This window comes from Aquarana catesbeiana, linkage group LG08 (assembly GCF_042186555.1).
Source record: "Aquarana catesbeiana isolate 2022-GZ linkage group LG08, ASM4218655v1, whole genome shotgun sequence".
NCBI lineage: Eukaryota > Metazoa > Chordata > Amphibia > Anura > Ranidae > Aquarana > Aquarana catesbeiana.
The window spans coordinates 300,435,355-300,460,919 of record NC_133331.1 but is presented as its reverse complement, the minus strand read 5'-3'; the positions used below and the strand labels follow the sequence as shown (position 1 = coordinate 300,460,919).

Below are 25,565 nucleotides of genomic sequence, written 5' to 3'. Positions count from 1 at the left end.
ACTCCAGGAACGCGCTGCACTTAGCCACAAGGGGAGCTCTCTTAGCATCTCGATCTCCATACACGCAGCTGACACTCCACCTCATTTGTTGGGCACAATACACATGATACATTGGGTGGTGGGGTGGGTACATTGATGATGTTCTTGCTGTCGACAGTTAAGGTTTCTCAATATTTCCTTTACAGAAGGATGTGATGATCTCTATTTTGTACATGAGCAGCAAACTGTGTGTGTAATTAAATAAAAAAACCCTTTGTACATGTTTTTAGAGCTGTGTGGATGAAGGACAGTCTTGTTTTAGATGACTATACCCAATATATAACTGAGGGATTGTGTGATCTTCCTGTGTGGAATCCCGGGAATACAGAGGATGGGGCCATCTCTCTGGTGGGTTCCCATTACTGGATCCATCTGTAGGAAACACACACTGACTGAATACATTGTGTCTATGTGTTCCTGCTTTCTTTACAATAAAGTCTCCTCTTACCCATTGATGTGAGGGGTGACTGATTCTCCATCATGATGTCCTTGTAGAGATCCTTGTGTCCTTCTAAATACTCCCACTCCTCCATGGAGAAATAGACAGTGACATCCTGACACCTTATAGGAACCTGCCACACACAATGATACAGTCACCATCCAAACACATCCCTTGTCTGTTACTGGATAATGTCCCAAAATTCCCGGCACCGCTCACCTCTCCTGTCAGCAGCTCCATCATCTTCTTGGTGACTTCTAGAATCTTCTTCTCATTATTTTCCTGTAGGGCTAGGAGGGGTGGTGAATGCATGGGGATGGGGTCTTGTCTTTCTCTTTGTCTTATGGACAAGCAGCGACTTCTCCTTTTTATAATATTCTCAATAGATGACTTCATAACTACAGTACAGTCCTGTAATAAACATCAATTAATAGTATATCAGAATCCTCCTCACCTAACAAGGCTAGTCTGTGTTTTATTAATACAGTTAAGAATGATTAAACACTCCCAGAATCCTTCTCACCTCTCCAGTCAGTAGACAGATGATCTCCAGTGTGAGTATTAATATCCCATTAAGGAGATGATTTTTTTTCATATTTACATAATTGAGAAGCTGTTGATTCTCCATCATGACGTCCTTGTAGAGATCCTTGTGTCCTTCTAAATACTCCCACTCCTCCATGGAGAAATAGACAGTGACATCCTGACACCTTACAGGAACCTGACACACACAATGATACAGTCACCATCCAGACACATCCCTTGTCTGTTACTGGATAATGTCCCATAATTCCCGGCACCGCTCACCTCTCCTGTCAGCAGCTCCATCATCTTCTTGGTGACTTCTTGAATCTTCTTGGCACTGGTTACCTCTGCTGTCAGGCAGTGAGGTGGAGGCACTGTGATGGGTGATGTCCTGTGAAGACGACTGCTGGGTGTTAATGGTTCACCAGATATTTTTCTCACTACGTTATAATCCTGTGTAAAGAGAGAAAGTAACAAATATCACTACAGACCTCCCAGAATCCTCCTCACCTCTCCGGTCAGGTCTTTGTTTTATTAATAGAGATAAGAGTGATGTCATATGACTTTCCAGAATCCTCCTCACCTCTCCGGTCAGCAGGTTGATTATCTCCAGGGTGAGGTTCAAAATCCTTTTAGTCACATGATTTTGGCCCATCTCCATCTTCAGTGGTGTGGTCATGTGATCTACACAGGACTCTCCTCTCTGTAGACGGATAATAAACTGAGAATTATCTGGACTGTACTGGGATGAAAAATGTCTGCACAGAGTTCCTCCATAGTTCTAACATTGAAAATTCCTTTTAAATAACTCAGACAAAAATCTTTCATTTTAGGCTTATAATGGCTGGGGAAGGATTAGGCCTTCTTTCAAGATATTCTTGTCCAGGTTGGGGAGATTTCCTGTGACTTCCTGTCCAGCATGTATCTGGACTATGAATCAGAGGCTCTGGATGGACAGTTGGATAAGTGGCTCTATATTTAGGATGTATCCAGTCTATAAACCAGAGGTTCTGGATGGACAGTTGGATTAATGGTTCTATATTTAGGATGTATATGGTCTATAAACCAGAGGCTCTGGGTGGACAGTTGGATAAATGGCTCTATATTTAGGATGTATCTGTTTTATAAAGCAGAGGCTCTGCATGGACAGTTGGATAAATGGGTCTATATTTAGGTTGTATCTGGTTTATAAACAAGAAGCTCTGGATGAATATTTGGATAAACAGCTTTATTTAGGATGTATCCGGTCTATAAACCAAAGGCTCTGGATGGACAGTTGGATAAATGGTTCTACATTTAGGATGTATCTGGTCTGGCTGTTTGAGATAAAGACATCACAGTGACTATGGAGAAAGGGAACGGAAATTATCGTGGGGGGGATTTATTGGTTTAAACAGAAAAATAATCTTATTACCCTCTTTGTGTGTTCCAGCGATGTGTGCTCTCTTTTTCCTCCTCCTTTCACCTTGGATATTGTACGTTATACAACATTCTATGCTTATCTTTCATCAGTTCCTGTCAGAGTGATCCACGCACAATATGTAACATTGCTATCCTATATCTAGCCTATCCTCCGCCCATACTTCCTGTGCTACTTCTGCTAACTCATCTACGGTTTTCTGCAAACATGCAGAAAGGGGAAGTAGGGTCCGCCCTGCCCCATCTCCAATTGTTATAACTACTTGTATTTTGGTCATTAATTCTCTTCCAAGTAAATTCACAGAGCACCCGGGAATGACTCTACAAGGGTGATACACCGTGTATCTATCATCTAAACTGCTCACAAGAAAGAAAGGGGCTTCCCAGGTCTTTGTCAGGACCCCATTTATCCCCACAGAAGGCTCACATTCTGTCAGAGTTCCAGTATATTCTCCCTCCTTGACACTAGGTTCACACCTATGCGCTTTTTAGTGCGTTTTACAATTTGTAGAAATGCACAGCAGTCCATTTACCATTGTTTCCTATGGTACATGTTCACATCTATATGTTTTTCAGCCAGTCAGTCTTTGTAAAGGGTCAGGGATTTTTTTGCGTTTTGTGTGTAAAAGACTTCAATCGACCGGCACCAAAAACGTAAGTGTTTTGCAATTTTTCTTTTCATTAAGAAACTGTGAATAGCTGGTTCTTAAGGAGTGAGTAGGGAAGCCGGCCGCCTTAGCAACTAATGAGTCATTATCTGTCAGTAGAGTTCCTGGCTGACAGCTGAATGTAAAAACAATAATTGCTGGCAATAAAAACAAAATCAGGATAAAAATGATGTGGAGTTCCCCTCCAAATCCCGACCAGGACCTTAGAGGGGAACCCCACGCCAATTTTTTTATTTAAAAATGGTGTGGGGTCCCCTACAAATCCATACCAGGTCCTTATCCAAGCATGCAGCCTGACAGGTCAGGAAAAGGAGGGGGCAAGCGAGTGCCCCCCACCCCTTCCTGAACCGTACCAGGCTTCATGCCCTCAACATGGGGGAGGCATGCTTTTGGGGCAAGGGGGATCTACCCCCCAAAGCACCTTATCCCTATGTTGATGGGGATACAAGGGCCTCTTCCCTACAACCCTGGGCTGTGGTTGTGGGGGGGTCTGCGGGCAGGGGGCTTATCAGAATTTGAAAGCCTTCTTAAACAAGGGGGCCCCCAGAACCCGTTCTCTACCTATGTAAATGAGTATGGGTTACATCGTACCCCTACTCATTCACTAAAAAAAGTGTCAAAAAGAAATAAACAAACACACACAGTTTTTGATAATTCCTTTATTAAAAATTTTGAAAAAATGTCCCCAATGTAGATCCATCATTAATCACGCCACCCGCTGCCTGCACTGGACCCCCCAAAAAATGTAAAAAAATAAAAGCTCCGCCTGCTCCTCTGTGTGCCAGTGCTTAACCGGGTTGCCGACCGCTCAACGTACATGTCCTGCAGAGCAGCGGCCTCTCTGCACAAAATCATGCATCTGTACATGATCCGCGCCCGCGGGCAGGGGGTGCACATGGGCCCAGTGCTGCTCTGATTCAGTTCAGAACTGATCAATTTTCAGGTCCAGGCCAATGATTTATGGCCTGGGCCTGCTAATCGGTTCTGACAAATCACAGAACCTCTTGTGTCTGTGTTTACATTACACAGGCACAGGAAATGATGTAATCTTCTCTCCTGGAGTCCTTTTCGGATCCAGCGTGAGAGAAGATAACGTCTACTGTGAGTACAAGCACCACACTGACACCAGATTACATACTTAGGCACATTTAACCCTTTGATCGCCCCCCCCCCCCCAGTTAACCCTTTCACTCCCTGTCACAGTGTTATTAGGTACAATGTACCGATTTTCTACTGATCACTGTATTAGTGTCACTGGCGACGTTAGATAGCGTTAGCAGCAGTCCCAGATCAGGGTACCCGCCGTATATTCCCTAATAATGTTTTAACCCCTGATCGCCCCCGGTTAACACTTTCACTGCCCTGTCACAGCATCATTAGTACCGTGTACAGATCTTTTTTTCCTCCTCACACACTGTCAGTGTGAGGCGAGGAGAGCCGATTACCGGCATCTCTGTGTTTACATGTGACCGGCTGTGATTGGACACAGCTGATCACATGGTTAAAGAGCCGCGGACAGAGATCGGGATCGCGCCATGTCCTAGAAATACGGCGTGGCCACGATCGCCACGCTGCATGCTTCCCGGGGGCGCGCAAGAGTGACCGTTCTGGGACGCCCTCATATGACATTGTCCCAGAACGAGAGCCGCACTGCCGCCATTTGACGGTGGGTGGGCGGCAAGCAGTTAAAGGGTGCTCTGACTTCTGATCAATGCTGACTGGTCTTCAGCTGTTTCCTGATGCCCTTCTTGAAACCTGCTTGTTACCCATTGCTCACGGGATTCAGAGTCAGTGAATCAGAGAGTCCAGTGAGAGACTAGGAGCTCAAGGGGCTGAAGAGCTACAAGTGGACATTGTAGTGAAACTGAGAGAACTGTTGAACTTTGCGTTAGGAACTGTTAAATACTGTTGCCATAGGAGACAGCAAACCTTGAAGTCTCGGATTCTGCCTATTGAAATTGCAATTACTTAAGGGTGTCCTGGCCCTAACCCTCTTTCCCTTGCAAAAAAAAAAAGGACTGTTAAAAGAAATAAAAACTCTTTTGTATTCAAGAAGTGTCTGGCGCCCAATAACGTTTACCACCTTTGCACCTACTATGCTTCACAACCCACTACATATTGAAGGATGTCAGCGGTCTGTGGCCTCGAAGAGTGGAAGCGGTTAGAGATTCTGCTACACAGTAAAAAATGTCAGGGAGGCAGAGGATGTGAGCTCAGTAGGGCAGTATAGAGGGGGTCATCAGGGCAAAGGATAGGGTCAGCAGTTTGTAGTGCAATGTACAATGGGTTATCAAGGCAGAGGGCAGGGAGCAGCAGGACAGTGTGCTGGGGGTCCCCCCCGAAGAGGAAAGGGTCCCCCCCACCCAAAGAAAATCACCCCTCCTAACAATTATCCTCTTTCCCCTACAATTTCCATCCTAGCACAAATCCTCCCCAGCAAATCTCCCCTTCCAGCACAAATCCCATCCCAAAAATGCCTCCTCCTAGCACAAATCCTGCCCCAGGCCTCTCCTCTTAAAGTGGTTGTTACCCTAAAAAAAACAAAAAACAGCGATCCTGTTTCCTTATAGCAGGTTAAAAATCACAATACTTGTGCCGTCTAACCTGCCCCTCTGGAAACTGTAAAAAACCTGGCTGATCCTGCCAGTTTTTGCCCTACCCTCTGTAAACTGACCACGACCTATTATGGCTGCTGAGTCCTGACACCGTGGTCAGTTTACATGCCTCCGTCATTTGCTGTTTCTCCTCTCTGCTCTCCCCTGTCCTCTCCCCCTTCCCCTCCCTGCCTGTCAGTTCGGGGGTCTGTGTATCTGTCTCCTCCCCCACATTGCTGTTAGTATGAAACTACAATTTAGACAAAAATGCTTCCAGCCCGTCTTTTTTAAGCTGCCATCCTGCACTGTATAAGTGTTTGTTGGAAACAAAGCCTCTAAATACCTTTTTGTGATGTATCTTCAGGCGGGTCATGTGACTCCCGGCCGCTCTGCTTTTCCGATCCAGGGCTACAGCGGGAGGGGCGGAGCGGCCAGCTCGGCAGTCACATGACTCTCAGCTGACATCAGAAGGAGAGATCGGCTGCTCCTGCTGTAGCCCTTGATCGGAATAGCAGAGTGGCCGGGAGTCACGTGACCATTCTGAAGATACACCAAAAAAAGTATTTAGAGGATTCGATTCTAACACTTATACAATGCAGGATCGCAGCTTAAAATAAGGGGGTTGGCAGCAAAGCATAATTTGTGGTTACAAACCCACTAACCCAATTTCCTCCACCCAAGTTTCCCCTACCTCCCCCAAATCCCCCTCTTAGCCCAAATCCCCCCACCCCTTCCTAGCAAAAATTCCCACCCCCAATACCTCCTCCTAGAGCATATAATCTCTCCAACCCCCCCAGCACATATTCCCCCATTCATCTTCCTCTAAAATATCCCCCTATGCATCCTCTTAGTACATATCCCCTCATAGTACATACTGTATTTCCCCCATTCCTCTTCCTAGGGCATATTCCCCCAATCCCGCCTCCTAGTACATGTCCTCCCCCAATCCCCTCTCCTAATACATATTTCCTCATTCCTCCTTCCAATATATACCCCCCCAAATCCCACCTCCTAATACATACCCCCCAATCCCCCCTCCTAATACATATCACCCCAATCCCCCCTCCTATTACATAGCCCCTCAATCCCCCCTCCTAATACATATCCCGCCATTCCCATCCTAGTACACATCCCCCTCAATCCCCCCTCCTAGTACATATCCCCCAATCCCACCTAATAGTACATATCCCCCAACCCCCCCCCCCCTTCTAGTACATAATCCCCCCATTCCTCCTCCAAGCAAATATCCCCTCCAATCCCCCCTCCTAGTACACATCCTCCCCAATCCCACCTCCTACTACATATCCCCCATTTCTCCTCCAAGCAAAATCCCCCCACCCCCCAATCGCCCTCCTAGTACATATCCTCCACATTTCCCCCTCCTAGTACACATCCTCCCCAATCCCACCCCCTACTGCATATGTCCCATTCCTCCTCCAAGCAAAATACCCCCCCCCAATCCCCCCTCTTAGTACATATCCCCCAAATACCCCCTCCAAGTACATATACCCCCCCCCCAATCCCCTCTTCTCACAGCAGATCTCATGACAATTGTAAACAGTGGATGGATTACTTTCATGCCATTCATTGTATACAAGTGTGTTGCTAGCTGTAAATTGGTGAATGTGATCACATGGTACAGACAGGGCCAATCACAGGACATCTGTGCCTTGTGATTAGCTTTGTCCAATCACCACTAATGACAACAAAAGGCACTGAATGAATCAGTTTCATTCAGTAAAAATGGTTGCTTATACCAATGACAATGACAGTGTTACTATGGTAACACTGTATTGCTCTGGTCACAGTATATTAAAAAAAGAAAAAAAATGTAATAAAAAAGGAAAAAATAAATAAATGTAAAAAAAAATCACCAGTTAGTGTCCCTGATCACCGCCAAACAGTTTCAATCAGTAAAAATGGTTGCTTATACCAATGAAAAACAAATTATGATCACTTCCCCAGAGTAGTTACTATGGTAACACTGTATTGGTCTGGTCACAGTATATTAAAAAAAAGGAAAAAAATGTAATAAAAAAGGCCAAAAAAATAAAAAACTGAAAAAATAAATCACCAGATAGTGTCCCTAAACACCACCACACCAGTTATATGATGACGCTGTACTGCACTGGTGACAGGATGTAAACAAAAAAAATTGAGAATTTTTTTTTTTTTTTTTTCATTTTCCAAAAAAATTGTAACAAAAAATTACAACTTAAAAAAACTCACCATGCCTCTTACTAAATACCTTGGACTGTCTAAAAAAGTCATTCGGGGGGTATTTGTAGTGTCCTGGCATTTTTGCTGCCTCAGAAAATGAGACCGAACCTCAGGATTGATCGATATTCAGAAATTTATATCGTAGTTCTTAGACTCTAAAACTGTCATACAGACTAAAATATACACGCTGATTTTTTTATTTTATTTTATAAAAGAAATGTAGCAGAATACATTCTGAAGGAAGATTATTTATTTGCAAAGTTTTATAACAAACTATTTTTTTTTTGCTGTACAGAATAAACATGGTAAAAAAAAAACACAACCAAAAGAAATCTCTTTCTGTCTTCAATAATATATATATTTTTTTTATAAAAGAAATGTAGCAGAATATAGATAAAGATGATTTATAAGTTTTAGAACAGAAACTAAAAAGAAAAAAAAATCCTGTAAAGAATAAACATGAAAAAAAAACTAAAAGAAGTCTCTATCTGTCTTCAATAATGAAATTCTCCATAGTGATTCCAGAAATCTGAGAACAGAGTATTGGAAAGTGCGGAGCGTTTTTGTTTATTATAGAAAATCAGGATTATGATTTACGACTGAAGGAGTTGTAAAGGCAGACGTTTTTTAATCTATGCATTAAGATAAAAAAAAACTTCTGTGTGTAGCAGCCCCCCCCCCCCCAGCACCCCCTAATACTCACCTGAGCCCCATCTCTCTCCATGAGTGCTTCGGCCGTTTGGGACTCTCCTCCTGATTGGCTGAAACACAGCAGTGAAGCCATTGGCTCCCGCTGCTTTCAATCAAGGTCAGTTAGCCAATCAGTAGAGAGAGGGGGCGGGGGCTAAACTGGGGCTCCGTGTGGGAATGGACACAGGGAGCTTGCGGCTTAACTCGGGTGCCCCCATAGCAAGCTGCTTGCCGAGGGGGCACTCTACAGGAGGGAGGGGCCAGGAGCGCTGAAGAGGGACCCGAGAAGAGGTGGATCCGGGCTGCTCTGTGTAAAACCACTACACAGAGGAGGTTTAAAATATAAAATATTAAAAAAAACTATAAAATGTTTGTTATTTTTAGAGAAAAAAAAAAAACGAGACTTTACAATCACTTTAACAAACAATAAAAACAAAGTTAGAAGCTACATCAAATCTTCTATAACTGAAGAACATAAACTATAAAATGTAATAATTATTGGATGGACCAATGAAAAGCCGACTTCTTCTGTGAGACATTAAAATAGCGATAATGTACAGGAACCAATAAGAAGCGTTGTCCATGTATTGTCATATCTGGCCATGTATTAGCACAGTTTAGTTGTATGGTGCAGTCTGTGTGAGTGCGGGACCGAGTCATCTCTGTATGTTTAGAGGATCGTATTACTAGAATTCAAATCCAGGCGCCCCAAACCAAAGTGTACCCGAAAAATAATATTGTTACCCCTCCCCCAACACATCATGAAAATGAAAAGCGTGTGTGAAATTTCTGGTGTCTAACAAGTGATTGTTTGCGGCCGAAACATTTCCCGCACTCTGAGCATGAATAAGGACGCTCACCTGTGTGAATTCTTTCGTGTGCAACAAGAATTGCTTTCCTAAGGAACATTTCCCGCACTCTGGACATGAATAGGGACGCTCACCCGTGTGAATTCTTTGGTGTCTAATAAGTTTTCCTTTCTCAATGAAGCATTTTCTGCACTCTGAACATGAATAAGGATGCTTGTCTGTGTGACTTCTCTGGTGTATGAGAAAGCTGTTTTTCTCAGTGAAACAATTCCCGCACTCTGAACATGGATAGGGACTCACATCTATGTGACATTTCTGGTGTTGAAGAAAGTGTACTTTCTGACTAAAACATTTCCCGCACTCTGAACATGAATAGGGACGCTCACCTGTGTGAATTTTCTTGTGCCTAAGAAGTGCCCATTTTTTTGGAAACAATTTCCCACACACTGAACATGACAATGAACTCTCTTCTGTGGGAACTCCTTTATGGCTTGAAGAAGATTCCTTGGGAATAGAAGGATCTATTGAAGTATCTGTACTGTGAGATCCTATAGTCTTGGTGTGGGATCCATCAGAAGATTCCTCAGGATTAGAGGAATCCATTGATCTCCCCAATTGGGAAGGTCTGGGATGTAGATTTGGAGTAACGGGATTTCCTCCTGGAGAATATTGTACAATGTTATTATCTTCTGCTTTATAATCTGGAGATACAATGAGATGTTCCTCAGAGGTATTCCGGACATTGTGTCCACCTGTTGAGAAACAATTTAACATTAAATGTTATAACCTTCCATTCAGGAGTCATATATGTTGGTCCATCACCAAATAATTTATAAGAGCTCTGGCATGGATTTGGGGGCAATTAGAAAGAGAAAAATATGAATACAAACCAAGCGAAAGTGTCCAGCGCTCCTAACACAAAGTGCACAGTGCTATGTCTCTTCTGTTCTCGTGTGCAAAATTCTCTTCTAGAGTTTAATAAAAATGTTCTCAGTGCTCCACACCACCCGCTATCCTCCACCTTCACATCAGAGAACTCACCGGAATTCTACGACCCTTCTCTTACCAATGGGTCATTAAGCCCTTATATCCCCCAAGGGGAAGATCATCCGGGACCACCACCTCTATACCACCTCTCCAGTTATCTCATACTATACCTGCCAGTATCTTCTCACCGCAGGTCCATCACAGACTCTGACACATCAACAAAGATGGCTGCCATGTGTTCACCTTCTACAGCGCTCTCCACCAATCAGCACATAGATTACCGCCAATGTCAGAAAGCACTTCCGAGAGCTCTGCAAGGTGACAAAACGGGAGGAGCCACAGTGCTGTCAATGATGACGTCAAGAAGGTGGTCCTGGATGACCTTCCCCTTAACCACTTTACGCAAATCAACGTACTTCTACGCCGCTTTGAGGAAATGGATGTACCGGGGTGAAGCCGCAGCAGGCTTCACCCCGAAACTGTTTTTTTAGAGCGGGCGAATGGCTATCTGGTGATAACAGCCGATGCAGCCATGGGTGTCCGCAAGAGAGGGCAAGTGCCCACCCCAGAATCGACAAGGTGTCAACACACGGACACTGGTGTCCGTGAGCATTTCTTGCAGGGTCCGCCGTGACCGCTGCAGACTTTTTTCTGAGTCTGCTCTGCTGACTGCTGCTGCCCTCGGACATCTGACTTACTGTCCAACAGACCATCTCTCCCTCACCCCCGATCATCCGATGCCACAGCACTGCAGAGGCGGCAGTTCTGCAGAGGCATCTGTCGGCCGGATAAGCTGATGCCTCTTCTTTAGTTCCAACTGGAATTTCAGGTATGCTGTTGATATTACACCTCCTCCTAGTCACTCCGAGTCCTGGTAGCCATGGGCCGGATTCACAGCAATGCTGCAAGGCCAGTGTCATTGGGCACAATAGGAGACAGTAGCATTTGCATGGCCACAATAGGAGTTATATGGACACAATAGCATCTTTATGCTGTTGTGCCTATACAGTGCATCCGAAAAGTATTCACAGTGCTTCACTTTTTCTACATTGTGTTATGTTACAGCCTTATTCTAAAATGGATTAAATTCATTATTTTCCTCAAAATTCTACAAACAATACCCCATAATAACAACATCCTTGAGATGTTTCTACAACTTGATTGGAGTCCAACTGTGGTAAATTCAGTTGATTGGACATGATTTGGAAAGGCACACACCTGTCTATTTAAGGTCCCACAGTTAACAGTGCATGTCAGAGCACAAACCAAGTCATAAAGAGCCAAGAAATTATCTGTAGACCTCCAAGACAGGTTCGGATCGATGCGCAGATCTGGGGAAGGGTACAGAAAAATTTCTGTAGCATTTGAGGTCCCAATGAGCATAGTGGCCTCCATCATCCGTAAATGGAAGAAGGTTGGAACCACGAGGACTCTCCATAGAGCGGGCCGCCAAACTGAGCGTTTGAGAGAGAAGGGCCTTAGTCAGGCCACTCCCCAGTAAAAGGCACATGACAGCCCACCTGAAGTGTGCCAAAAGGCACCTGAAGGACTCTCAGACCACGAGAAACAAAATTCTCTGGTCTGATGAAACAAAGACTGAACTCTTTGGTCTGAATGGCAAGTGTCATGCCTGCAGGAAACCGGGTACCACTCATCGCCTGGCCAATACCATCCCTACAGTGAATCATGGTTCACGGTGGCAGGAACTGGGAGACTAGTCAGGATCAAGGGAAAGATGAATGCAGCAATTTACAGAGACATCCTTGATGAAAACCTGCTCCAGAGCGTTCTGGACCTCAGACTGGGGTAACAGTTCATCTTCCAACAGGACAACGACCCTAAGCACACAGCCAAGATAACAGAGGAGTGGCTATGGGACAACTCTGTAAATGTCCTTGAGTGGCCCAGCCAGAGTACAGACTTGAACCCAATTGAACATCTCTGGAGAGATCTGAAAATGACTGTACACCGACGCTCCCCATCCAACCTGATGGAGCTTGAGAGATTCTTCAAAGAAGAATGGGAGAAACTGCCCAAAAATATGTGCCAAGCTTGTAGAATCATACTCAAAAAGACTTGAGGCTGTAATTGGTGCCAAAGGAGCTTCACCAAAGTATTGAGCAAAGGCTGTGAATACTTATGTACATGGGATTTATTTCATTTTTTATTTTTAATAAATTTGCAGAGATTTAAAAAAAAATGTCTTACATTGTCATTATGGGGTATTGTTTGTAGAATTTTGAGGAAAATAATGAATTTAATCCATTTTGAAAAACAAGGCTGTAACATAACAAAATGTGGAAAAAGTGAAGCGCTGTGAATACTCGGAAGCACTGTATAGCTGCGATTATGCCCATATAGATGTACAACAGCAGATGTATGGGCATAATAGCATAAAGGTGTTATTGTGCCCATATAGCTGCTATTGTGCCCTTATAGATGCTGTTGTGCCCATATAGATGCTGTTGTGCCCATATAGATACACAATAGTAGCAATTGTATATGAGCACAAGGATATCTATAAACGCACAACAACAGCTTTATGGGTACAACAGCATAAAGATGCAATTGTGCCCATATAGAATTTAAAATCTCCACTGGCTTAAGCCAATGCTGCACCATGCAGGTTTTTTTTTTCTGTAATCGATTGCCTAATTGTATGTTTATTTATACCTTCACTTGTTGTGGTCGCAGCATATTTTGCATGGTTTTGCATGTGGCTCAGATCGCCACGGCAAAACTAGGTACACTCACCCCCCCAAAAAAGTGCCAAATGTGTCAGTGGAAGGGGGAGGGGTATCACGATTTATGTGATGACTAAGCCCCTCCCCTTCATGACATTGTTGAAAAAGGGCGGAGCATGGGTAACCTTAACCATTTACCGACCAAGCCATAGCTGAATGATGGCCACAGCGCAATCGCATAATTCTGCGAGGGTGTACAATGACGTCCTCCCAGAAAAACGCTCCAGGAATGCACCCAGGAATGTTCATGACCGTTGGGTCCTCTGGACCTGGCACGTCACGGATCGGGGGTAAAGGGCCAATGACAGCAGCCCTTTACCACGTGATCGCTCCGTCCAATGAAGGAGCGATCAGTTGTCAACAAACCGGAACATGTCTGGTTCAGCTCCTCCCCTCTCCGCACACAGATCAGTACAGGGTGTGAGGAGAGGAGGGAGCCAGGTGCAGCATCTCTGTGGGCTGGATCTATTCCGCCCAGTGCGCTGATCTGTGCCCATTCATTCCCATCCTCATTCATTCTCATCCATCTCCATCCATGGCTCATTCATCCTCATTCATGGCTCATCCATCCTCATTCATGGCTCATTCATGCTCATCCATGGCTCTGCCATGCCACATCAGTGATCAATCATCTGTGCAACATCCATGCCACATCAGTGATCATCCATGCCACATCAGTGATCATCCGTGCCACATCAGTGATCATCCGTGCAACATCCATGCCTCATCAGTGATCATCCATGCCATATCACTTATCATCCGTGCCACATCAGTGATTATCTGTGCCACATCAGTGCTCATTCGTGCCACATCAGTGCTCATCCCTACCACATCAGTGCTCATCCCTGCCACATCCATGCCACATCAGTGCTCATCTGTGCCACATCCATGGCACATCAGTGCTCATCTGTGCCACATCCATGGCACATCAGTCCTCATTCGTGCCACATCAGTACTCATCCATGCCACATCCCTGCTACATCAGTGCTCATCAATGCCACATCCATGCCCCATCAGGGCTCATCCCTGCCACATCAGTACTCATCCGTGCCACATCCATGCCACATCAGTACTCATCTGTGCCACATCCATGCAACATCAGTACTCATCCGTGCCACATCCATGCCACATTAATGCTCATCAGTGCCACATCCATGCAACATCAGTTCTCATCCAATGCAACATCAGTGCTCATACGTGCCACATCCATGTCACATCAGTGCTCATTCGTGCCACATCCATGCCACATTAGTGCTCATTCATGCCACATCATGCTCATCCCTGCCACATCTATGCCTCATCAGTGCTCATCTGTGCCACATCCATTGCACATCAGTGCTCATTCATGCCACATCAGTACTCATCCATGCCACATCAGTGCTCATCCCTACCACATCAGTGCTCATCCCTGCCACATCCATGCCACATCAGTGCTCATCTGTGCCACATCCATGGCACATCAGTGCTCATTCGTGCCACATCAGTACTCATCCATGCCACATCCTTGCTACATCAGTGCTCATCAATGCCACATCCATGCCACATCAGACTCATCCCTGCTACATCAGTACTCATTCGTGTCACATCCATGCCACATCAGTACTCATCCGTGCTACATCCATGCAACATCAGTACTCATCCGTGCCACATCCATGCCACATTAATGCTCATCAGTGCCACATCCATGCAACATCAGTTCTCATCCGTGCACCATCAGTGCTCATACGTGCCACACCCATGCCACATCAGTGCTAATCTGTGCCACATCCATGGCACATCAGTGCTCATTCATGCCACATCAGTACTCATCCATGCCACATCCATGCCACATTAGTACTCATTCATGCCACATCATGCTCATCCGTGTCACATCAGTATTCATCCGTGCCACATCAGTGCTCATTTGTGCCACACCAATGCCACATCAGTACTCATCCGTTCCACATCCGGGTTACATCAGTGCTCATCTGTGCCACATCCATGCCACATCAGTGCTCATCCATGCCACATCCATGCCACATCAGTTCTCATCTGTGCCACATCAATGCTCATTTGTGCCACATCCATGCCACATCAGTGCTCATCCATGCCACATCACTTCTCATCCATGCCACATCTATACCACTACAGTGCCCATTAGTGCCATTACAGTGCCTCACAAAAGTGTAATAGTTAGTCTAATTAGATTTGAAATGTATGTCCCTAGAACACCCGATGGCGTTCCCTGCATGTTGGGACTCTGTATGTGGCCAGGCTGTTTAAAGTCTCACACATGTGGTACTGCCATACTCAGGAGTAGCAGAATGAATTTTGGGGGTAATTTTTGCTATGTACATGCTATGTGTTAGAAATATCTTATAAATGGACAACTTTGTATAAAAATAAATGCATTTTCATTTTCTTTCCACGTTATCCAAAACTTATGGAAAAAAGTGATATGTTCAAAAGACTCAATATGCCTCTTGGAATATACCTTGAGGTGTTTACTTTACAAAATGGGGTCATTTTGTGGACGTTCAAAAGGGCATTCAAAAGTGTAAGAGGTTGTGTAAGAAATTATATGTGCAATTTATGTCCCTAGAACGTCTGAAGGTGCTCCCTGCAAGTTGGGCATCTGTATGTGGCCAGGCTGTGAAAAAGTCTCACATGTGGTATTGCCATACTCAGAAGGAGTAGTAGAATGAGTTTTGGGTGTAGTTGCAAGTATGCCTATACTGTGTGAGATAAATAACCTGTTACTATGAAAATTTTGTGAAAAAAATCTTAATTTTGCAAAGAATTGTGGGAAAAAAATTACAACTTCAAAAAACTCACCATGCCTCTTATACTTTGGAATGTGTACTTTCCATAAAGGGGTCATTTGAGGGGTATTTGCACTTTCCTGGCTTGTTAGTGTCTCAAGAAATGAGATGGGCCATCAGTACATCAGGTGTGATCAATATTCAGTGATTTGCACCATAGCTTGTAGACAGGGGCGCAACTACCACCATAGCGACCCATGTGGGCGCTATGGGGCCCACAGCCGAGTGGGGCCCAGTGAGGATAAGAGCACTGCCAGCACAGTCTCCCAGCCAGGGGAAGAGAGAGGAAAGGAAGAGGCGAGCTGTCCATGTCAGCAGAGAGCTGAATTGCCCGATGTAAGAGCTTTCATTAGAACTTCCAGTGTTCCCGGAGCTCACGTCACATAGCTCCACCTTTTGGCCCGGTGCCTTTGATAGACAGAACGCCAATCCAATGCGGGACATGTGATGTCATCAAAGGCGTTGGGCCATGAGGTGGGGCTATGTGACGATGACCCCAGGACAGGAAATTCAAATGAAAGCTATTACAGCGGGCAATCCCGCTCTCTGCTTATCCGGGTGGCTTGCCTCTTCCTCTGCATAGGTGGGGCTGTATGGGGCACAGGCAGACCAGGCTGTATTGGGCACAGGTCACGCTGTATGGGGCACAGGTCATGCTGTATGGGGCACAGGTCACGCTGTATTGGGCACAGGTCACGCTGTATTGGGCACAGGTCACGCTGCATTGGGCACAGGTCACGCTGTATGTGGCACAGGTCACGCTGCATTGATACTAGGGCAGCTGTGGGGGGGGGCTGTTTGCAGGGGGGCCCCATACAACATTTTGCTATGGGGCCCTGCTATTTCTAGTTACGCCCCTGCTTGTAGACTCTATAACTTTCACACAGACCAAATAATATACACTAATTTGGGTTATTTTTACCAAAGATATGTAGCAGTTTAAATTTTGGCCAAAATGTATTAAGAAAAATTACTAATTTGCCAAATTTTATAACAGAAACAAAGAAAAATGCATTTTTTTAACAAAATTTTCTATCATTTAAGATTTTATCATTTAAAGTGCAAAACATAAAAAAAAAACTCGTAGTTATTAAATACCACCAAAAGAAAGCTCAATTTGTGTGAAAAAAAGACAACAATTTTATATGGGTACAGTGTAGCATAACTGAATAATTGTCATTCAGAATGTGAGAGCACTGAAAGCTGAAAATTATCCTGGTTAGGAAGGGGGTTTAAGGCTTGATTCACACTAACGCGTTTTTTGATGCTTTTTGCATTTTGCAGAAATGCAGGGAATTTTTTTTAACATGGGTTCCTATGGAACACGTTCACATCAATGCATTTTTGTGCCTCTGCATTTTTGGAAAGGGCTGGGGACTTTTTTCCTGCAAAATGCAGCCTTTTGCATGTAATAGACTTTAGTGGACCCGCATCCAAAAGGCAAGTACTGTGTTTTTACTGCGATTTGCGTGGTTTTTTTACACTGTATATAGCTGGTTGCTAAGGAGGGGGCGGGAAGCCAGCCAATCGATGAGTCATCAGCTTTCAGCGGGGTTCCCCACTGACAGCTGAATGTAATAAAAAAAATTGGCGGGTCTAGTATGGATTCCGAGGGGACCCCCCCCACGCCAACATTTAAAAAAAAAATGGTGTAAGGTGCCCCCCAAAATCCATACCAGACCCTTATCCAAGCATACAGCCCAGCAGGTCAAGAAAGGGAGGGAATGAGCAAGCGCCCCCCCCTCCTGAACCATACCAGGCCACATGCCCTCAGTGGGTACAACGGCCTCTTCCCGACAACCCTGGACAGTAGTTGTCGGGGTCTGCGTGCGGGGGGCTTATCAGAATCTGGGGGCCCCTTTTTACAAGGGGGTCCCCAGATCCTGCCCCCCCCCATGTGAATGGGTATTGGTTACATACTACCCCTACCCATTCACCAGGCCACATGCCCTCAGTGGGGACAACGGCCTCTTCCCGACAACCCTGGACAGTAGTTGTCGGGGTCTTATCAGAATCTGGGGGCCCCTTTTTACAAGGGGGTCCCCAGATCCTGGCCCCCCATGTGAATGGGTATTGGTTACATACTACCCCTACCCATTCAAAAAAGTGAAATGTAAAAAAAAAAAGAGACGTTTTTTGACAATTCCTTTATTAATAGCTCTGTCTTCTCTCAGTGCCGTTCTCTCCACCCCCGTCTCTTCCAAGCCACCTCTTCCCCCCACTGTCTTCTCCTGCTGCCATCTCTCCCAGTGCCTTCTCTCCCACCACCGTCTTCTCTTGCCGGCATCTCTCCTGATGCCTTCTCTCCCACCACTGTCTTCTTCCTCGCTGCCGGTTACCCACTAAAAAAATTTAAAAGTTGCTGTTCTTCTGTTGCTGTCTTCCTCCGTTGTGTTGTTGTCCACTGTCTGGCATCTGTTAAATAGCCACGGGGCGTGGCGATCTGATGAGAGAGCCCGCCCTTGTAACATCACAGGGGGCGGGCTCTCCAGGTGACATCATCTGATGGCCATGCCCCGTGGCTATATAATAGATTCCAGACAGCAGACAACAACACAATGGAGGGAGACGGCAACAAAATAACAGCGGCTTTTTTTTTTTAGCAGGTAAACAGCGGCGAGCAAGAACACGGCGGCAGGAGAGAAGGCATCGGGAGAGAAGGCGGCAGGAGAAGATGGCGTGGGAGAGAAGGCACCAGGAGAGATGGCGGCAGGAGAAGAAGACGGCGGTGGGAAGAGACAGCTCGGGGAGAGATGTCGGCGGAGAAGACAGAGCTATTAATAAAGGAATTGTCAAAAGCCAGCTCTTGCTTTTCTTTTTACATTTCACTGCCCTTTTGGTCAATGGGTAGGGGTAGTATGTAGCCCCATTCACATAGGGGGGCCGGGATCTGGGGGCCCCCAGATTCCAATAAGCCTCCCGCCCACAGATCCCGACATCCACTGGCCAAGGTTGTCGGGAAGAGGCCCTTGTCCCCATCAACATGGGGACAAGGTGCTTTGGGGTGGCTGCCCCCAATATTGATGGCATGTGGCCTGGTATGGTTCAGGAGAGGGGCCGCTCACCCTTTTCTGACCTGCCATTTTTTCCTATTTTGGCGTGGGGGGTCCCCTCTGAATCTATACTAGACCCAAAGGGCCTGGTATGGACCTGGGGGGAACCCCACACCGTTATTTTCATGAATTTTTTTTTTTTTGCCGGGAAATATTTTTTAACATTCAGCTGTCAGTGGGGAACCCTGCTGACAGCTGATGACTCATCGTTTGTTAAGGACGTGGTGGCCGGCCTCCCTGGCCCCCTCCTTAGCAACCAGCTATATATATAGTGTAAAAAAAACCAATGCAAAATCGCGGTAAAACCGTGGTTAAAAAAACGCGGAAAGCACAGCAAAAAGCACTGCAGAAATGCTCAAAAGCAACATGCATAGATGTGAATCGAGCCTAAGTGCCCAGTGGGCAGATAGTTAAAATGATGCACTCCCCTGAAAAAAGGTCTGCGGACACCCACGGATGCAGCTCAGCAGCCACTTGGCAGTTATCCTAAGCAGTGGGAGGTAATTTTCCCCCTCCCGCCACTGCTCTGCCTGGGTCTCCCGTCCTACCGGGAGACCCGAGCGACCAGCCGGCAAATCTGCCGCCTGGCCATAGACCCAAAAAAAGCCGGATTTGGCTTTGATCGGGTTTCTGATGTAGTAACCCAGAAGTGATGTCACAATGTCACTTCCAGGTTTACTCGGCTGCCAATGGCGCCAATTTTTTAAAATCTACAGTATTCAAAAACGCAACTTTTGTCATTTTGAATACTTTTAAATGCAAAGGAAGGATTTGGGGTCTGTCACTGCCTATTACTGTCACAGGAGATGTTTACATTCCTTGTGACAGCAATAAAAGTGATCAGATTTTTTTTTTTAAAGGGACAGTGTATAAAAATAAAATAAAAAAAATTCTAAAAAAAGAAACTTAATTTAAAGCGCCTCCGCCCCCGCGTGCTCGAGCACCAAAGAAAACGCATGTGTAAGTCACGGCCGAAAATGTAAACGGTGTTCAAATCACACATGCGAGGTATCACCACGATTGTCAGAGCAAGAGTGATAATTCTAGCAAAAGACCTCCTCTGTAGACCAGGCTCACATTCTGTCAGAGTTCCAGTATATTCTCCCTCCTTGACACTAGGTTCACACCTAAGCGTTTTTTAGTGTGTTTTTCAATTTGTCCATTTAACATTGTTTCCTATGGTACATGTTCACATCAATATGTTTTTCCGCCAGTGCATTTTTGGAAAGGGTTATGCCGCGTACACACGGGCGGACTTTTCGTGCGGACTGGTCCGACAGACTTTCCAGCGGACTTTCAATGGACTTTTGACGGACTTCCGACTGACTTTTTAACAAACGGACTTGCCTACACACGATCACACCAAAGTCCGACATGATGACGTACACCGGACTAAAATAAGGAAGTTGATAGCCAGTAGCCAATAGCTGCCCTAGTGTAATTTTTTGTCTATTGGACTAGCATACAGACGAGCGGATTTCTGGGTCCGGCGGAGTTAGGACGTAAAGATTTGAAGCATGTTCCAAATCTAAAGTCCATCAGATTTGCGACTGGAAAAGTCCGCTGAAGGTCCGGTGAAGCCCACACACGATCGGATTGTCCGCCGGATTTGGTCCGTCGGCGTCCGTCAGACCAGTCCGGTCGAAAAGTTCGACCATGTGTACGCCCCATTATGCCGCGTACACACGGGCGTACTTTTCGACCGGACTGGTCTGACAGACTTTCCAGCTGACTTTTGACGGGCTTCCGACGGACTTTTTAACGAACGGACTTGCCTACACACGATCACACCAAAGTCCGACGGATTCGTACGTGATGACGTACACCGGACTAAAATAAGGAAGTTGATAGCCAGTAGCCAATAGCTGCCCTAGCGTCGTTTTTTTGTCCGTCGGACTAGCATACAGACGAGCGGATTTCTGGGTCCGGCGGAGTTACGACATAAAGATTTGAAGCATGTTCCAAATCTAAAGTCCGTCAGATTTGCAACTGGAAAAGTCCGCTGAAGGTCCGGTGAAGCCCACACACGATCGGATTGTCCGCCGGATTTGGTCCGTCGGCGTCCATCAGACCAGTCCGGTCGAAAAGTCCGACCGTGTGTACGCCCCATTAGAGATTTTTTTCCTGCAGCAGATTCCGTTTTGTGTGTAAAAGATTTCAATGGACCCGCACCAAAACGCAAGTGTTGTGCATACCTCGCAAACAGCCCTGATTCGCCGGGACCATTACAGAAAATTGAACCCTGTCCCAGAGTCCCAGCAAATCAGAGCTTGTCATGGTTCCCGCACTACACGAGCAACACATTTTATGGCAGTCGTATCTCTCCCAGCACTCAGCACAGAGAGGAGTGCACTGAACCTGTCCCTCCTCCTCCTGTGTTTTCCTGTACACAGAGGATGAGGCGAGGAGCAGCACACCACACCACAGCTGATCTGATTATCTGAGGTAGGGTTGCCACAGCAGCAAAGGCTCCTGACAGTCCTGCCAGCACACACCCTCTCTCCCATCCTGCTCTCCCCCGAGTCCCGCCAGCAGCCCCCCAGCTCCTGTACTGTGTGTGCTCTCTCCTCCCGAGTCCGCCAGCAGCCCCCAGCTCCTGTACTGTATGTGCTTTCTCCTCCCGAGTTCCGCCACCAGCACCCCCCTACTCCTGTACTGTATGTGCTCTCTCCTCCTGAGTTCCGCCACCAGCACCCCCCCCCCGCTCTGGTACTGTATGTGCTTTCTCCTCCCAAGTCCCGCCAGCAGCCCCCCAGCTCCTGTACTGTATTGTTTATTTTTTCGGGAGCAGTGATTTTAATAATGCTTAAAGTGAAACAATAAAAGTGAAATATTCCTTTAAATATCATGCCTGGGGGTCTCCTTGGTTTGCCTATAAATTAGCGCATTTTTCCCATTATTATAACAGTACCGCAGCAAAATGAAATTTCTAAAGGAAAAAATGTCATTTAAAATTGCTTGTGGCTGTAATGTATTGTCGGATCCCGGCAATATACAAAAAAAAAGAATTGAAAAAAAACGACATGGGGTCACCCCAAAATCCATACCATGTACCCCATACCCATTCACATAGTTGGGGCGTGATCTGGGGGGACCCAAAGCACCCTCCCCATGTTGAGAGCATGTGGCCTGGTACGGTTCAGGAGGGGGGATGCTCTATTGTCCCCCCCTTTTCCTGCGGCATTCCAGGCTGCATGCTCGGATAAGGGTCTGGTATGGATTTTGGGGGGACCGCATGCCATTTTTTTTATTTTGGCGCTGAGTTCCCCTTAAAATCCATACCAGACTTGAAGGGCCTGGTATGGATTTTGGGGGGGACCCCCACGCCATTTTGTTTAAATTTTGTCGTGGAATTCCCCTTAAATTCTATACTAGACCCAAAGGGCCTGGTATGGACGAGGGGGGGGGGCGTGCTGTTTTTTTTCTTAATTCTGTCATAGGGCTCCCCTTAACCACTTCAATACTCTATATTATATATTGTACACTCCACTATATACCCTGAACTGTATTACATACTACACTGACTGCACTATATACTCTAAACTGCAGTATATATACTATAAGGACTGAACTATATACTCGGAACTGCAGTATATATACTATATGGACTGCACTATATAATTTGCAGAAAAATTGAGCCTTGGATGTTGGTGGTGCCAGAACACGGTAATCCCTCACAGTTTCTCTTGTTGGGCGCAGGAACAGGCTCTGCTGGTAAATATCATTTCAAAAATTTTAATTACATGCCCCTGTTAAACAGGGGCAGAAACATTGGGCCTTAGGTATTGGTGGTGCCAGAACACTGTAGCCCCTCACGGTTACTCTTGTTGGGCGCAGGAATGGGCCCTGCTGTTAAATATTATTTAAACATTTTTATTTACATGCTCCTGTTCAGAAAGCACGCTGGATGCAGGACAGGCTAGTAGCTCAATTGCATATTGAGCAGGTTCTGGCCAGTGGTCCATCCTCAAGACCCAGTAACCCAGTGGATGCTCTGCTGGAAAGGTCTCCAAGTCTGTTCTTGCCCCTAGATATTCCTGCACCATATAATGCAGACGCTGGCAATGGTCATTTGAACCTATCAGACCTTGGCGCTGAGGACTACCTCAGAAGCCTCAGAAACACGTTGTCCAGCACCAGGAAATTGTAACCTCCCAGGGTCTGGAAATGCGTTACACAAACTTTTCTTCAAGGCCTCCTGAAGATGTTTCATCCTCTGATTGCTCTGCGAAGGCAGGATGAGCTCTGCAACCTTACCCTTGTAACGTGGATCAAGGAGGGTTGCCAGCCAGTAATAATCACTCTCCTTGATACCACGAATCCTAGGGTCCTTTCGCAAGCTTTGCAGAATCAGGGAGACCATGCAGCGTAAGTTTAAAGAGGCATTTGATTCTGAGTCATTTGGGTCACTAAGGATCACATTATCCGTAACTACCTCTTCTCAGCCACGTACTCCTTGGGTTTCTGGGGACTTAAAACCATCCTTTGAAGACTGCTGCGTGTTATCCTCGACATCCATCCTGACACAATCCTCTTCTTCCTGTGTGTTTGGCAGCCCCACAGGAATGCTATCTGAATAAAGGGGGCCTTGAGAGGTAAAGAAGTCCTCCACTTCTTCCCACTGTTCTGCCTCAAGTGCCCTGTCCATTATTCCACGAAGCCTGTGCTCCAACAGGAAGACAAGAGGGACAGTATCACTGATTCATGCATTGTCACTGCTCACCATCCTCGTGGCCTCCCCAAATGGTGACAGGACACTGTATGCATCCTTGATCAGTAGCCACTGGTGTGGCAAAAAAAGACAAGCTCCCCTGACCCTGTCCTGGTGCTATACTCACACAGGTACTCATTGATTGCCCTCTGCTGTGTGTGCAGCCACTGCAGCATTGCCGTTGAGTTCCACCTGGTGGGCATGTCACAAATGAGGCAGCTGGTGGGCAGGTTGCATTCCCTTTGACCACAGACTTTTCTGGCCTGCCTCAGGAGATCCTGTAAGCCTAGGTACCTGCTCAAGAACCGCTGCACTACCAAATTCAGGACGTGAGCCAAACAGGGAACATGGGTCAAGTGTCCCTGTTGGAGGGCGTTGAGAAGGTTGGTGCCATTGTCGCATACAACCATTCCTGGCTGAAGCTAGCGTGGCGTTAACCACCTCTGAGCCTGCCCCTGCAGAGCTGACAGAATCTCTGCCCCAGTGTGGCTCCTGTCCCCTAGGCAGACCAACTCAAGCACCGCCTGACTGCTTGTGTAGCCTCTTGAGCGTTTAGGGAGCAGTGCTGGTTCAGAGGACAGTTCTGCAGAAGAGGCCATAGAGGAAGAAGAAGAGGGGGGAGGGGGACATAAAGATGTTGTGGTAGAATCACCACACTGAACCCTGTCCTGCATCCTTCCCAGCTGACAGCAGAGTTACCCAGTGTTCCATGAAGGAGAGGTAACGTCCCTGCCCATGCCTGCTGGACCATGAGTCAGCAGTAATATGAACATTAATGCTGACCGCCCTGTCCAACGAGGCCAAAACATTGCCTTCCACATGGCGGTAGAGAGCCAGAACGTGAAAAGAAATGGCATTTTGGAACCTGCAACTGTGGTACAGCACATTCCACAAATTCACGAAAGGGGACTGGATCTACCAGCTGAAAAGGCAGCAGTTGCAGTGCTAGCAATTTGGCCAAGCTAGCATTTAGATGCCGAGCATGTGGATGGCTGGGACCAAATTTCTTTTTACGGTTCAGCATCTGGGGTAGGGAAATTTGCCTGCTGAAATTAACTGGTGGTGTACTGCTAACAGATTGGCTGCAAGTACTTGTGACACCTATTGCTATGCCTTCATTCCTCTCATTGCAGGTTTTTGAGAGGACTGGAAGTATAGTAGGGTTTGACATCCCAGATGAGGAGTAAGGAGCAAGTGCCTTTTTCTATGATGTGTGTCTTTCAGGTGCCACTGCCAACAGACTGCATGCCAGGTCATCATGTGTCTGGTCAAGCATGTGGTGCCCAAGCAGCTGCTGTTCTGGCCACGCTTGATCTGCTTCAGACATTTTGTAAACAGCAACAGTGCGATCTGCTGCACACGTGTCGAAAGGCCCACACCAAGGAACTTTTAAAAGTCAGTGGGGAGTCAGCTGTGCCCTGCACCTGCAGAGCTCTGCGGTGTGATGCAATAGGGTGGCTGCCCTTAAGCTGACCCCTGGAGGACACCCTGCCTTGTTGGAGTTGTGCCTCTTCCTCCTACTCCTCACTTTCCTCCTATCTTCTCTCAGGCACCCAAGTACAGTCAGGGACCTTATCCCCTCCCCCCTCATCACTGGAGCAAACTTGGCAGTATGCTGCAGCTTGGGGATCATGACTGCCAGTTTCTTGTCCTTCTGTGGCACCCCCTCTCTCTAGGCCAACATCGGAGCCTTCAGATTGCTGCGCATCCTCTGGCAGCATGTAGCCGACACTGTAATCGAATAATTCTGGGGACTCTTCCGTGCATGATGGTGGGGCTACGGAAGGAGTAACTGTGAACAAGGAGCCGTTGGAATAGGCCGCTTTGACAGCTGTGTTGGAAGGCAAACTACTATGAGCCTGGGTG

The 25,565-nt window shown here is 46.4% G+C and overlaps 2 protein-coding genes across 1 annotated transcript; both read right to left on the bottom strand.

The window, feature by feature from the left end:
- LOC141104756 (uncharacterized) overlaps positions 1 to 25,565 on the bottom strand; it is a 200,171-nt gene that overhangs the window by 127,473 nt on the left and 47,133 nt on the right.
- Positions 9,109 to 13,651, bottom strand: LOC141105485 (uncharacterized). The gene is made up of 2 exons (XM_073595339.1): positions 13,501 to 13,651; positions 9,109 to 10,155 (listed from the first exon to the last, which is right to left on the bottom strand). The coding sequence occupies exons 1-2, from the start codon at positions 13,649 to 13,651 to the stop codon at positions 9,335 to 9,337; spliced, it is 972 nt and encodes a 323-aa protein (XP_073451440.1). The 3' UTR covers positions 9,109 to 9,334.